General features: G+C 41.4%; 1 protein-coding gene across 2 annotated transcripts in view; it reads left to right on the top strand.

Annotated features, from left to right (window-relative positions):
• Positions 1–14207, top strand: part of ROCK1 (Rho associated coiled-coil containing protein kinase 1) — a 135140-nt gene that overhangs the window by 66869 nt on the left and 54064 nt on the right. For both annotated transcript variants that reach the window (XM_006027930.3, XM_006027929.3), the window contains exons 8-11: positions 1427–1565; positions 5375–5466; positions 8394–8553; positions 13280–13346. In XM_006027930.3, coding sequence (XP_006027992.1) covers positions 1427–1565; positions 5375–5466; positions 8394–8553; positions 13280–13346 — 458 coding nt within the window. The remainder of the gene's footprint in view (positions 1–1426; positions 1566–5374; positions 5467–8393; positions 8554–13279; positions 13347–14207) is intronic.

Here is a 14207-nt window from a genome sequence, read left to right as displayed (position 1 = left end):
GGGGTGTGGGGGGGGGGGGGGGGGGGGGGGGGGGGGTTGCTCTGAAATGCAGCAAAGTGTCTATGGAGTCAGTGTGGTATGTTTTAATGTTTTCCATGGGACATTACCTCTGACAGTCTTATAAGACCTTAGCTTGCTTTGCTAACTAGCACAAATTTGACCCATTGAATTACTTGCTATATTAGTATATTTGGTGTATTATTCAGGTGTACAATATAAAAATTACCAGCAAACTGCACTTATTTGATTTTTTTTCCTTGGTTAAGGCTCCAAGGATTATTTTAATGGATAAATAACTAATTAAATTGATTTCTCTCTTGAAGTTCATGTACCTATTTAGATATTGTACTGAATGCTGTTATCAGAAGAAAAAATTGAGTTTAAAAAAAAAAAAAAAAAAAGTTGAGACCCTCATTAAAATATTGCCAGCCCAGTACTGGCTAATACAGGAATATTTTAAGCACCTGTACTTAAACACCCAAACAGTTTTGTTTTAATTTTGTATAATGGATCATCACAAAATATTGGACTTGCTAAATGGGATGCTTATAGTAAGAGCTAATTTGTATTGTGGTTTAAGATGCATCTAACTCAATAACATATGAACTATTTTATGTAACTATAACTAGGGGTATACCTAAATCACCGGGGGACTTACCAATTTTTGCAGGTTGATCACAGCATAAAGCTCTTATTCCATGGTTATTTTGTGGCAGCCCTGCCCATTAGTGCTGATTGGTAGACAGGCCCTGGGGGGGAGAAGGGGCAGCCACCATCTTGACTGCTGGTTGCCCTTCATGGACCCCCAGCCTTGGTGCTGATTTGGTGGAGAGGCCTGGGGGCAGGGTAGGAGAGGGCAGAAGTCATCTACTCTGCCCTTCATGCCACCCCGCCAGCCAGCACCCTCCCCTCTTTGCAGCGAGGATCAGCACTTTATTTTTATTAAGTTTTTTGTTGATTTTTTGCAGACAATCCCTAACTATAGCCACAGAAATATTTTTTCTTTTTGTTGGTTATAGTACTAGCCACTTGCCCTTTTACAAACTTCTTTATTATCAGAACTTATGTAGTTCTATAGAAGTTTTCTTGCGCTAACTTCTGAAGCAAATAAACAAGTAAATTGACCCTGAAAGATGTCATGGTCAGCTCAGTCACTAATGAGATGAGTGAAGGAATTTCTGCAGTCAGGATCCAACAGCAAGAATACCATACTTTTAATGCACTAGCATTTGGATTTGGGAGTTGTTGGCAGATATATTTTTGTGTGTGTTTAGCATACAATAATATACTTATAGTACACTAACTTATAGTTTGCAAGAATATATGTAAGTAAAATGTACAATACTCTCTAAAATGTTCTAATAAAATGTACGCTATTTCTAACATCCAGATATTTTATTTAATTTTTGCATTGCTGCTTTTTCAGGTGATACACCTTTTTATGCAGATTCTTTAGTTGGAACATATAGTAAAATTATGAACCATAAGAACTCTCTGACTTTCCCTGATGATAATGAGATTTCTAAAGAGGCAAAAAACCTGATTTGTGCCTTCTTAACTGACAGGTAAATGGCTTAAAGTTTTATTTAGAATACAGAATTAAAATAAGCTTTGGGGCATTTTTTTCTCACGTTAACAAGTAAAATGCATTTTGTGTATATGTGAGTTTCTGGTGGTATTCTAAAACAGTGGAGGCCAACCTTTGTGGCAGGCATGCCACAAATTAGTCCTACACCTTCCTCAAGTGTCACTGTCTGATCTCGTTTTTCCATGTCATCTACTGCTCCCTGTTCTGCCTTTTTTTCCTTCCCTGTGCTCCCTGCCTGATCTGCTGCTTTGCTGCCTGCCCATCCACAATATGCAGTGTGATAGACGCACACAGAGGCTCCCTGTGCCAGTTGGGGCACTCCTGCTCAAGTTGGCCATTCCTGTTCTGAAACATTTACTGGTATTAGATTACTGCTTGTGTACCTGACCATACTGTACTATAATTCTGTTGCCTTAAAGTTAGAGCATAATTCTGTCACAATTAAGGGGTCAGCAGCACTTTTTTATTCCCTTTCTGGTCTCTAAATATACTTTGTCAGACATACTAATATTTATTCTTCCTTTTTTCTCTTGCCATTTTCTGGGGAGGAATCTTACCACTCCCACTGTTAGAAGGGTACCTGCCTACTCTAGGTGGACAAGGTTCCTTGGGTAAATGTGATATCTTTTATTAGACCAACTAAATAGTTGGAACAATTGTTTTTTTGCAAGCTTTCAGGCACAAACAACACATTTATCCAAAGAACCTTGTCTGCCTATGTTTTTAGACCAATATGGCTATAACTAACACCCTTTGTAAATTCCATCTATGTTTTGCTTTAAAGACTGGATTGAATCTTGACTGGATTTTGATCTGTCTTTTTTTGGTTAATATGATATTGATTTATAATATTGGCCAAAGCCTTCTTAAAACATGGTGTTTGTATTTAAAAATTGGAAGACAGTTTGAGAGAGAGAAGGATTTAAAAGAATACCAACAACCTAAGCACATATTTAGTGTCATCTAATCTTACCATTTATCACCAGCTAAGTTTTGGCCTTGTTACACCTTAGGTAGGCAACCTTAGGTAGGCAACGCCTGGTATGGGTGCTAGTGTGGCACTCAAAGGCATTTTGGTTGGCGCATGTGCCTTGGGGAGGTTGACAGGGAAGGGACCAGGGCTGCACTACCACAACAAGTATCGGACCCGTTGTGGCTTTCCCGCCATCTGCCCCCGGCATGCGAACATCTTACAAGTTGAGGTTGTGGGTGGTTTTGGCACTCTGCCCAAAAAAGTTGCTGACCCCTGCCTTATACTGTAAGGTTCACAAATGTTAATCAACTTAGTGTTGTTCAGCTTAGTGGAGCAGTCATGCCTTAAGAGGAAAACCACCTCTGATGGACTGTCTTTCACATGCACCGCTGTGACTTGCTACTAGAGGCTTGGTGAGTAGGGGCAGGACTAGGAGCAGATCCAAACCAGATCCAGACCCAGCCACTTTGCCTAATGCCAGTGGGCCATCACAGAAAGACTGTTCATTAAGAACCATAGTTCCCTGACCCAGTTTATAACTCTAACCCTGATCCCTTTTGGAGCTCAGGTGGTGCCTGGTCAGTAGTGGCACAGGGGAGCTCTGGAGAAAAAAAGAATCAAGCCACTGGGGGTTCAGATGGTGCCCAGCTGGCTGTCAGCTTGCCCCTCCCCCCTGCATTGCCAGCAGCTGGGCTGCTGCTGCCTGACCTCCAAGGGGCCTGATCCTTTTTTTTTTTTTTTTTTTTTTTTCTTTTTTCCTTTGGAGCTGGTCCCCCTATGCTGCTGCTGGCTGGCCAGAGCTTGGGTGGTGCCCTGTTGGTGCCAGTGTGGGACGTACAGGCTCTGGAAAAAAAAGGAATGGGCCCCTTGGGACTTGGGCAGTGCCCAATCCTTTTTGCTCTGGAGCTTGTCCCCCCACCCTGGGGGTTAATACTCACTGCCCAACATCCCCAGGGTCTAGGTGCTGTGCCTGACCCTGGAGAAGTGACAGCTTTAACCTTTTCACAGCTGAATTGTCAGCAATGCTTGGCTGCTCTGCCAAAAGCTAAAGTTTACTGCTGTGAATAGGACTTCATGGGCAGATCTAGGATTTTGAAAGAAGCTAAAAACAGTCAGCAGAGCTGTGAAATGAAGGGGAGACCAGGAATAGCCAAGTTGCAATTTTAAAGAATTTGCAAAAAGAAAAATAGTTTGAGTAATGGAACATCACTCAAGAGCAATTAGCAAGAATCAAGTAGACTTCTAATAAGCTGTGAAGTCAGACTCTCTGTGCTACCTGTATAAAATGCCACTGCTGCTGTTCTGACCAGAACATAAGCTTCCTGACCTAACTTTGGATGACCAGTTTTGGGGGAGGAAACATGTGCAGTATGCAAGTAAATGTAGTAGTATTACTGATCACCGCCTTCTCAGATATTGGCTGTTTTTTTTCTAGTTGGTGAATATGGTGCCAGGTTTGGGTCTCAGGGACAGCTGTGATGCTCCCTGGTGCCCATGTAGTTCCTGCCCTGACCACTTCCAGTGGGCCCTCACTCCTTACACATCTGCCATGACTTAATATAGTTATTTTGAAAGGAGACCAGACCAAACTGAAACCAAAACATCAAACACAAGCCCTTCTGGCTGTAACAAGGCTAGCGCCCAACCCTGTTTCTTCATCAGCTGCTAGCCCTCAGCTTCCCTAACTGTCTCAGGGCCTAGCACGTTTGCAGTTTACTCCTCAGTTACAGGCACCTCTGGAGAGCTCTTCTGTGCTCAGCCTCTGCGGCCAGACTGCCTGCCTTGTCTCTCCCAGGGCCCTGCCTCCTTCTGGGCAGATGACTCCCCTAGCTTGCTTGTAGGTACTAGCTAATTAATCTCTTCAATTCATCTCTGTGGCAGCCTGGTCCCAGGTACACCCTGCTTGCCCCACAAAGCTCTCCCTGGGATGCTTCTCTCTCAACCTGACAGAGCACCCCAGGCTCTCTGTCACAAATACCATGTACACTGTAAATAACTGCAGACTTAATTGTCTTACTGCCTACACCAAAACTGTTGACTTCAGTGGGGTTGCACCCGAGTTACACCTTGAGAATCTAATTAGCTCATATTTCCTAAATTACAGGATTTTTTTTTTTACTACGCAGTTAAATTGGCATGACCCACCCCTCCTTTGTGGACAGTCTAATTGCAGTTTCAGAGTACTTTTGGAACTTAGTATATATTTTTTTGGTTTGTGATTTAAGCCAAATGAAAAAAGAGACATGCTAATTACAGTGGAACCCACACCATTTGTATTGGAGTCATTTGCAGTCTACTTAAAATGCAGTTGGCTATTGAACTAAGGATAAGTTACAAAGCTATTTGCCATGGCTTCTGCTTCAAAGGGCACTGCTCTAAAGAGCTGGGGGACCTAAGCAATCCCATAAAATTGTTTGGTATGTCTCTAAATACACCGCTTAATTCCCAAACTCTCATCTTCACAAGAGACTAAGCATTCAAACTTTGCAATGTATCCGGGCTCTACAGTACTTTTAATTAAGTGTGTAGAGTGAGAGTATCCACACTGGAGAAGGGAGTGTGTGTGTATGTGTTTATAAGTATAGCTTATGTGGCATTTCTGGTTTTAGGCTGCATAGAAGACTCTTAAACCAGATTGAAGTCTAGGATTAAGGTAGTTCTGGTCTAATACATTCTACATCGCCGTTTACAGACATTCATTTTCTGTGTTGTCCTTAGTTTTAAGATGTTAAAAAACATGAGTTGACATTTAAACTATTCTTACAAAAGGAGAGGAAATATTTAATGTGGTATATCATACTTTTTCTTTGTAGGGAAGTGAGGCTGGGACGAAATGGCGTAGAAGAAATTAAAAGACACCTCTTCTTCAAAAATGATCAGTGGGCTTGGGAAACTCTTAGAGACAGTAAGTAATTCCTTGTACAGAAGCACTCATATTAATTTGTTATATCAAAAAAGGTCAATCATCCGTTTGTTAACGGGAGGATCTCCGGCTCTTAAATGTTGAATTTTATTATTTTTCATGTTGTTTTCTCAGTGGTGAGATTTCCGACACACCTTAGCTGCTTTCAGTTCATTTTTTAAGTTTAACAAGTACAGAGACCACAATTTAAAACACTTGTTTGTCCTTCATTATTACAATAATTTCTCGCTACACTACTACAGTGCACATCAAAGTACAAAGCTGGATCTTTTTGGAGGGAAAATATTGTACAATAAACAGATTCTGTTCACCCAATATAATTGCCTCACTTGGGAGAGGATCAGAAGTCCTGTAGGAGAACAGAGATGAGTTCTGGGAGATCATTGAGCCAAATCAGTCATGACAGGGATCCTCATTTTCTCTGTTTAAAAATGCCAGGTTCTCTGACTTAAAAAAAATCCCAAATCCATGTTTTTCTGTGATTTAAAATGAAACACCACTATACATATATAGGTATCAGTTGAACACAATGTTTTATTGATATATTCACAATTTTAAAACAATTTGGAAGCCTACCAGTGCCTTGATCATTATAATAAAAAATTCTAAATACCTATATATTTCGGTGTTTGATTTTGGTTTTTTTATCGTGGCAAATCAGAGCTCTCCTTGCCCCCCTTTGCTCACCAGGATGCAAGTCCAGCTGCGGTTTTCACCACTGCTGCTTTTGTGGTGCTGAGCAGGCCTGCCCTGCCTCTGCCTATGCTGGTGACCTTCACTCCTGTTCCACAGTCCCTTGGCCCTGCTGGTACCCCTCACTCCCAATCCCCTGTCCTGCCCCAGTTCTGCCAGAGGGGGCCTCAGCTGCCAGGGGTATGGAACCTGGTGGTTAATGCAGCTGGAGTGGAGCATAGAGGACCCCTTCTTCTCTGCCATGAGAAGCATGGCTGGAGTGGAGCCCGTGGGGATGGAAGAGGATGTAGGCTGCCCGCTCAGGGCAGTTGTGCCCCCCCTGCTGCTGCTGACTGTGTTCACGGAGCACCATGCTTGCAAACACAAAGCCAAATCACAAATAGTGCATAACTGCTAAACTGTGGTTATATGGCATTTAGATGGATAAAGGAGAATAGGAATTAGGCCCCACACTCTTAGATTCAGACTTCGGAATGCTGGGAAATTCAGGGAAGAGCACAGATATCTTACCCTTCATGTCTTCGTGTGAAGAGTCATAGGATGCAGGTATGGCCTAAGTAGATATTACTGTTCGAAAGAATCCACTACAGTAGGATCCATGCTATGATGCATCAGAGAACCACATTTATTTTGGGGAGATTTAGGTACAGCTAGATACTCAAAATTGATCTGTTATGTAGCATGGCCAAAAGATACGTAATAAGGAAGCACAACAGTAGCTACATCTTCAGCAAAATTCTAGGTTATTTGTGGGCTCACAGAGCAAGAGGCAATGTTTTATATAATTTATAGTAAACGAGGCTACAGCAAGGTTGCATATAATGCTGTGACATTTGTTATGGCATTTCTTCTTTCAGAGTGCATAGTATGATTATATGAAACCTTGTTTTAAAAATTTGGTTTTTAATACAGTTCTCCAAAGTAAAGTTTTTTTTTTTTCTTGCAATATAGTAGCTGTACATGCATGTGATAAGTGAATCACCATTTTTTTAAAGCTCTCCAAATTAACAGAATATGTGTACTTGCACCTTGGGTCTCTGGAGAGGTTTCTGCTGCAGTAGAATTTAGATAAGCTAGGGGCTGCTCCAAACCCCCCACAAGTGGCAGTTCTGCAATGGACCTTGTGCTAGTTAGGGTTTGGGCAGCAGTAGTTGGCCAAGCAGGGCACTTAGCTCCTGGCACCTATTTAGAGCGGGGCACAAGAATGGCTGCTGAAGACCAGGGCACAGAAGTGTCTTGTTATGCCTCTGTTTGGTACAGTACTCATGGTCATACCTCCTTCAGGTTTTTGTGTTCATTTGCTTTTTTTTTTTATAACATCGGTTGAGCTAAGGCTGAGGGAGCAGAACAAGCATACTTGGTGCATGCAATCAGTATTGTGGCAAAAAAAGTTTGGTGCCCAGGGCAAAGCCCGCAGCAGCAGTCCACCCTCGCCCTGCACACAGGTCTGGGGGGCACATGCCCCCCATGCTTGCCCAGGAGTGCACGCAGTGTCCCTGCATCCCCCCCCACCCCCCCATGAGTTGCTTGCAGCTTTGTCCCATGCCCCGCCCCAGCTGGGCAGAGCCTATTGGTTCCCCTTCACTTCGGCACCCAGGACAGTTGTCCCGCTTGCCTCCCCTTGCTATGGCACTGCCTGCAATATACTGCTCAGATCAGTAACTCACTTATTTCATGAGAACTTTCTTTTATGACTGCTCTCTGCAGTTTTGTTAAACAGTCGCATGAACCAGAACATACAAACAATGATGGCTGTAATGATGGTGAAGAGTTTCCACTTGACTTGTCCATTTGTATTGCTGCAAGTTTTTTTTCATCCCTCACTTCCCTTTCTCTCTTGGCTTTTTATCCAGTCCATAGTTAATTTGATAAATTCATTTGAAGTGCTCATCTTACAAACATTACATAGCTCGCAAGCGAAATGCTTCAAATGCACAGAACACTATTGAGTCTCTAAGTATTCCCATGCATTACAAGCTGCAGGATCAGAACCTAAATTTATTTGGATGATCACTGTCACATTTGTCTAACTACTGACACGCACAACTCCATGTTTGTCAAGTCGCAGATTATTTTAAAGTAACATAACATTTATGGAATCCAAGTTTCCATAATAGAAGTGACAAGAATTGAATACAAATACTAGCCCCTATTTAATTTTTCTTACAGCTAGTTATATCATTTGATTGGAATGATAATTTTCTTTCTGTTTGTAGCTGTTGCACCAGTTGTGCCTGATTTAAGTAGTGACATTGACACTAGTAACTTTGATGATTTGGAAGAAGACAAGGGAGAGGAAGAAACATTCCCTATACCAAAAGCATTTGTTGGCAACCAGCTACCTTTTGTAGGATTTACATACTACAACAATCGCCAGTAAGTATGGAGAAAACTAGTATTTTGTACCGTCATCAGGTCTTGTATTGCTGATTTCTATTTATATATCCTTTGTATGAGATGGTGAGCCTTTTAAAATAAAGCCTTCTAGATGATTATAATTTGTGACATGCCCATGGCAACAATAGCTGCTGCTACTTAGACATTAGAGTCTTTGGACTCGTACAGAGACACTCAACCTCTGGCCCATGAGCCAGATGTCTCCTGCAACACCATGTCATCCAGCCTGTGGGGCTCCTTGCAGGTCAGGAAATGTGGGCAGGGGGAGAGGCGGTTACTACTCCCCTGCTGCAAGATCTCCAGACCAGTGCTCAGGGTCAGGCAGGGGTAGTGCCCCTGGCTCAAGGGGCAATCCTGGTTCATGGTGGTGGGGGCGTGGGGGCGGTTGCTGGGCCCGAAGCCCCAATCTAGCCTGCAGAGGGGCCACTCATCTGGACCAGTCTGGCCTACAAAATTCAAAGGTTGAGTACCACTGGACTAGTACAATAATTCTGTGAGAAGTTCTTAACTAAGTACATGCATAGTGTCAGTGTAATACTTAGGCTTTGAAAATGCACCTGATACATAATAACCCAAATTATAAACAAAGGATTAAAGTGTGTTTGTTTTTTTACATCAGGGTAGAGGTGAGGCCAAAACCATTGGGGGCCAGAGACTCCTTTGCAAACCCCACTCCTGTCCAGGCATGCTGTAGCGACCACCTTAGAGAGAGGAAGGTCCTACCAGTTGGTGCCAGGTTGAACTTTAATTCTATCCATCAGGATCCTTGCAGGCAATCCCTGTGGGGCAACACTGGTTTACAGGCAGCCCTGCTGCAGAAGGCAGGCTGCACCTTCTGCATTCCTGAAAATGCATTTGTATCTATTGCAAAAGTCTAATGGAGTGGGAGATGGTTCTTCTGTGGGCCTAGCACTTGAGATTGTTTTTCCTCCCATTGCCACAATGTACTGTCTTAACTGGTGGAGAGAAAAGAGAGAGAGTTGGCTTTCCAAGTCCAGAGGCAGTTGTGGCTGTACAGAGGTCCTGTTTTCAGCTCTTTCTCCTATGTTGTATTAATGGGAAGCTTATTATGTCCAATTCTTTTAATATTTCCCTTCAGGAACTCCTGTAAAGGAACCTCTTTGTGGCTCTGACAGAGACCAAACATGAGGCCCCCTCTGCCTTTCCTAATCTGGTGATCATTGTCTGTGCGCTGAGGGAAAGGGGTTCATTATATCCCTATGTAGTGTATACTTGTTGAGGACACACTCACAAAACACCTGCTTCTTGAGAACAGTTTTTGACCCTCATAGACAGGAACTATTGTATCCAGCAACCTGGTGACCTTTTATTTGGCTTTTTGCAATAGTAACATTTAGAAAGCCTCTGGTTTGCGTTTCCTGACAAAGGAGTGTCCTAAGTCCTAGTAAACTCTCCTAAATGCTTAAAGGCTGCTTCTCCTACCTGCTTTTTCTTATACTAAAAGTAAACAGGGTTCATAATTGCTCACTTTTGATGGAAGTGGTGGAAGGTCTTAAATGTGAAAGTTGCTTTTGATTTGAAAATCTGATACAGGTAAGTTAGGAAGATGTGGCTAAAAAAAAGTTTGCCCTGTTTCTGTTCTGCTTGCACTATGTTTATTTTAAGAAAATAGGGTGCAGTTTGTACCTTTTTTATTTACTTCCTTTAACAGTTATGTCCTTGCATCTCACACTTAATGCATGATTCACCCTTGAATTCCCGCTTTTTTTTTCTATACATAATACTGCCAAGTATTGTTAGGGATGTGATTCAATAGAGGGCAACAGAATCATGATTAACTGGGAGGTAGAATCCCGTGTCTGTGCAGGGGTTTGGACTAGATGACTCCTGAGGCACCTTCCAACCCTGTAAATCTGCGATTCTTTTTTTTTTTTTTTTTACACTGTCCACATACAAGTACATAGCACTGTTAGACTTCTATATAACTGGAGCTGATTTCTAATTACAGTAAAAGCCATGTTAACTGGCACTTCATTAACAAGCATGCTCTGTTAACTGGCATGCATTATGAGACCGTCCTTCCTCTTTCTGCCTTTAACTACACACCTTCAGCTTCTCCAGGACTTCTGTATGGTCCCTATCATCAGGGTGTCTTAGCCCTTACAATTGTTAATGTATTTTTCCTCACGACACCTTTGTGACAGAGAGAACTACGTATTATTTAACAAGTGAGGAACAGGGTGAGTCAGCGTGAGATTTGCAAAGGAGCTTAGGCACCCAAATTCAAAAGAGGAATTCAAATTGCCAAGTTAGGATTCATAAGTTCAGCTTCTACATGTTTTCAGACATGCTACCATATTAGGTGCTGAGACATTCAGACCAACCATCTCCCACCCTAAAGCTGTTTAGGTGCAAGGACACCTTGTTTGTGAACCCAAAAACCCTGAAGAGCCTGATCTAGTAAGTGTATTCTGAGGATTTCTAACAGGTGGACAGTACTGAGCTCAGCACTTGGAGCTTCTTTCATTCAGAAGCAAGACTGGAGAAGTAGGTTGTCATAACTATCCTTTGCATACCTGCACAATGATTGGAGCAGTTCCCAGACTAAGTGAGAGACTTGGGTTAAAGGCCTTTCTCATCCTGATGGGATTCAGGCCCGTCTATCGCACATCCAAAGAAAGTGCATTAACCACCAGACTTTAGGCGTCTTCTCTCCTTTTTCGAAGTTGAGGGACCATTGTTTAGAACGGAATGCAAAACTCATTCTCTTAGGAGAGCAAGCAGGAGGGACCATGACAACCTCAGTGAGGAGGGCTCTTTCTTGGGTAGAAGGTTTCCCTTCTGCTCCCAATGGTTTAATCATGATCTTTAATACAAAAGGAAAATTTCAGTCTAGATGGTAAGTTTTGTAGAGTCATAAGCCTTTAAAGATAGCCTGTTAAAATGTCAGGCAGCTTCAAATAGAGGTGCTACCAGCCCTGCCTATAATATGCAAGGCTTCTGGATTTTATCTTAAGCTGATAACAGGTAAAATGAAGAGTGCTGTCAACTTAACTTATTCTCCAAACTTCAGAGTTTCGCTTGATGTTGATCCAGCACATTTTAACACAGTAAAGTGGGACCGAATTGATAGTGGGAAATGCACAGCCAGGAAAATTCATGTTTGTTTGTTTGTTTTTTTTAAATTTGTTTTCAATTGGTTGAAATATTCAAAGGGATATTCAGTATCAAATGGAATTAAAAAATCTTTGTAATATACTTGTTTAGTAATATCCAGGCACAGGTCTGGGAGCTAGGAATAAAGTACTGTGTTTAATGCACAACATTGGAAACTATATCAATGAACATCTAGCAAAGATCAGTTTCCATAAGCTGTAATGCAGCAGTCTTCTCCCACCCTCCCTCCTTCCCCACCATGGCACTGTCACAGGACAGCCCAGGAAACTTTTTTTTTAAATTTAAGAATGCTAAATAAAAGCAACTTTATTAATAAAGAAGTGAATGAAGCATCAGCCTTGTCCTGCAGCACTATAAGGAAATAGATACTGCCTTGCAGAAACATTTTTTGTATTTGTGAGTGAGTTCTTTTCTCCCCATATCTGAGGCTCATTTGACTGTGAAGTTCAGATGATATGTAGATAGTCAAGGGTATTTTTCCGTGATTTTTGAGTGACATCATATATAGCAGAATCGGAGATTTAAGCCATCTCGGTACCCTCCTGATTTTTGGATTGCTTGAAGGAGCCAAAGTACACCTAGATGCGACTGACATCTTGGGAAGGCTGTCTTAATTGTGACAGCCTGTCATTGTCCACCTGTAGCTGGGAATGCTTGATGCTGTGTGCTGCAGTTCCATATTCAGCACATTCTTTCTATTTCCCAGTTCTATCTAGCCATTCTTCCTACACCAGGACTTGAAGGAGGTCCTCAGAAAATAGTATCAAGCTGCCTTTGTCAGTGCCCGCATTGGAAAGTGTGGGTTCCCTTCTTTCCCCATGGTGTAACATCTGGGACATTCTAGTCATGCAGTGCTTTGGCCTCTTACTTGGCCAGATGGGGTCAAAATGGGGTGAGAATCTCGCATCAGGCTTTTAAGACGGTCTGTCAACCTGTTCCATTTGTTAATGTGACTCTTCTCATGACCAATTAACACTTACATTTTTTTTGGTATATCTAAAATATACTATTTTATAAAACAGAAATACTGTCTTGGGGCCCCAGCACTGTAAGAACTTCACATATGGAATTTTATTAGGAGTTCCATGCATGCAACTTGTGCCAAGTTGATTTCATTAGTACTTCTCGTATGTGTATGTATTTTAATAAATAAATAAATGTTTATTATTTATCAGGGGATCAAGAGAATGTGACCATGGAAAGCAGAATTTTTTTTTATAACAGCTTAAGAAAAAAAAAATTCTTGGCAAAAAAAACCCATTTTCTTAGAGGAAGAGTGATTAAAAACTGTAGATTTCTATTTAACACTTGAAGACAAAAAGTACAATGAATTCCATGTTTGTTTTTTTCCAATTAAGTGTATTTCTATATCTAATAATGAATGAATAATAAATACTAAAATTCTGAATTTAGTGCTTTGGATCTGGATCTACAAAAACTTGTAATCTTGGCAATTGTTGTTAACTTGTTTACTCAGTTATCGCTCTCTTAAAATTTGTTTAAAGACAAGTTTATAGGAAAAAAATTACAATTTTTATACAGGTATTTGTCTCTTTTTTTAATACAGGTATTTGTCTGTCTCTGAAGAGAATTCCAATGATAACAGGGCAAGCTCCAATATGGATAAAAGTGTGGTATGTCTTCTGCAATCCTTTTTTTTGCAACTTAGAACAGATATGTTTTATACTTGATTATTGAACTAGTTTTAAATGACACTTGTTTTAGTATTTTGGAATATGGAAAAATTGGTACGTTTGTTTTAACTGTTCAGAATCTCATGGCTATTAGAGCAGGTCAGTTAACTGAATTTCACTTCTGCAAAATATGTTGAGGTTTTTGGGAGCCTTTTCCTAAATAGGGATGAAATGGCTAAAACCTCACAATTTCATGGGACAATTTTAAAAAAAATAATATAAACACTGAATATTTCTGCAGATGATTTATTAAATAAAATATATTTCCCAGTCTCCCTGGAGTATTAGATGCTTCTATCCTTATGGCATCTGGTATTGCAGTCTTTGAGGCAGCCCAGGCACTGGAGAGGCAGGAAGCCTAGGCTTTCTAGATTTCTACCTGTCAGATTGTTGAGGAACTTTGGAGCTAGGAAGCTGGGCAACTGAGTAGTTGGCCAATTTCAGGATTCCCTGCAACCTGCCAGATGGTGGCAAGTAGTCTTGGTGAGCTGGGAATCATGAACCTGGAAACCTATATATTCCCGGATGCTCCATCTCTGGCAGACTGTCTGGGAAGCTTCCTGATAAAATGGAAACCCTAGAAGCACCATTTTCATAGAAGGCCACCCAGCAATCTGCTAACGAGCTTAAGAGCTCAAGAGCCTCCATTTCCAAGCCATGCTCCCGAGGAGGTGAGCAAACAGACTTCAGACTTCTTTTGGAATTTCCAATAAAATTGACCCATTGCCATGGAATGTTTTTGTTTCAATGCATTGGCATTTTGCAATGGAAAAATTATGCTGTTGGAAATTTTCTTTCTTG

This window comes from Alligator sinensis, unplaced genomic scaffold (assembly GCF_000455745.1).
Source record: "Alligator sinensis unplaced genomic scaffold, ASM45574v1 scaffold677_1, whole genome shotgun sequence".
Taxonomy (NCBI): Eukaryota; Metazoa; Chordata; order Crocodylia; family Alligatoridae; genus Alligator; species Alligator sinensis.
The sequence above is the reverse complement of the archived record's forward strand: the minus strand, read 5'-3'. Positions and strand labels throughout refer to the sequence as shown.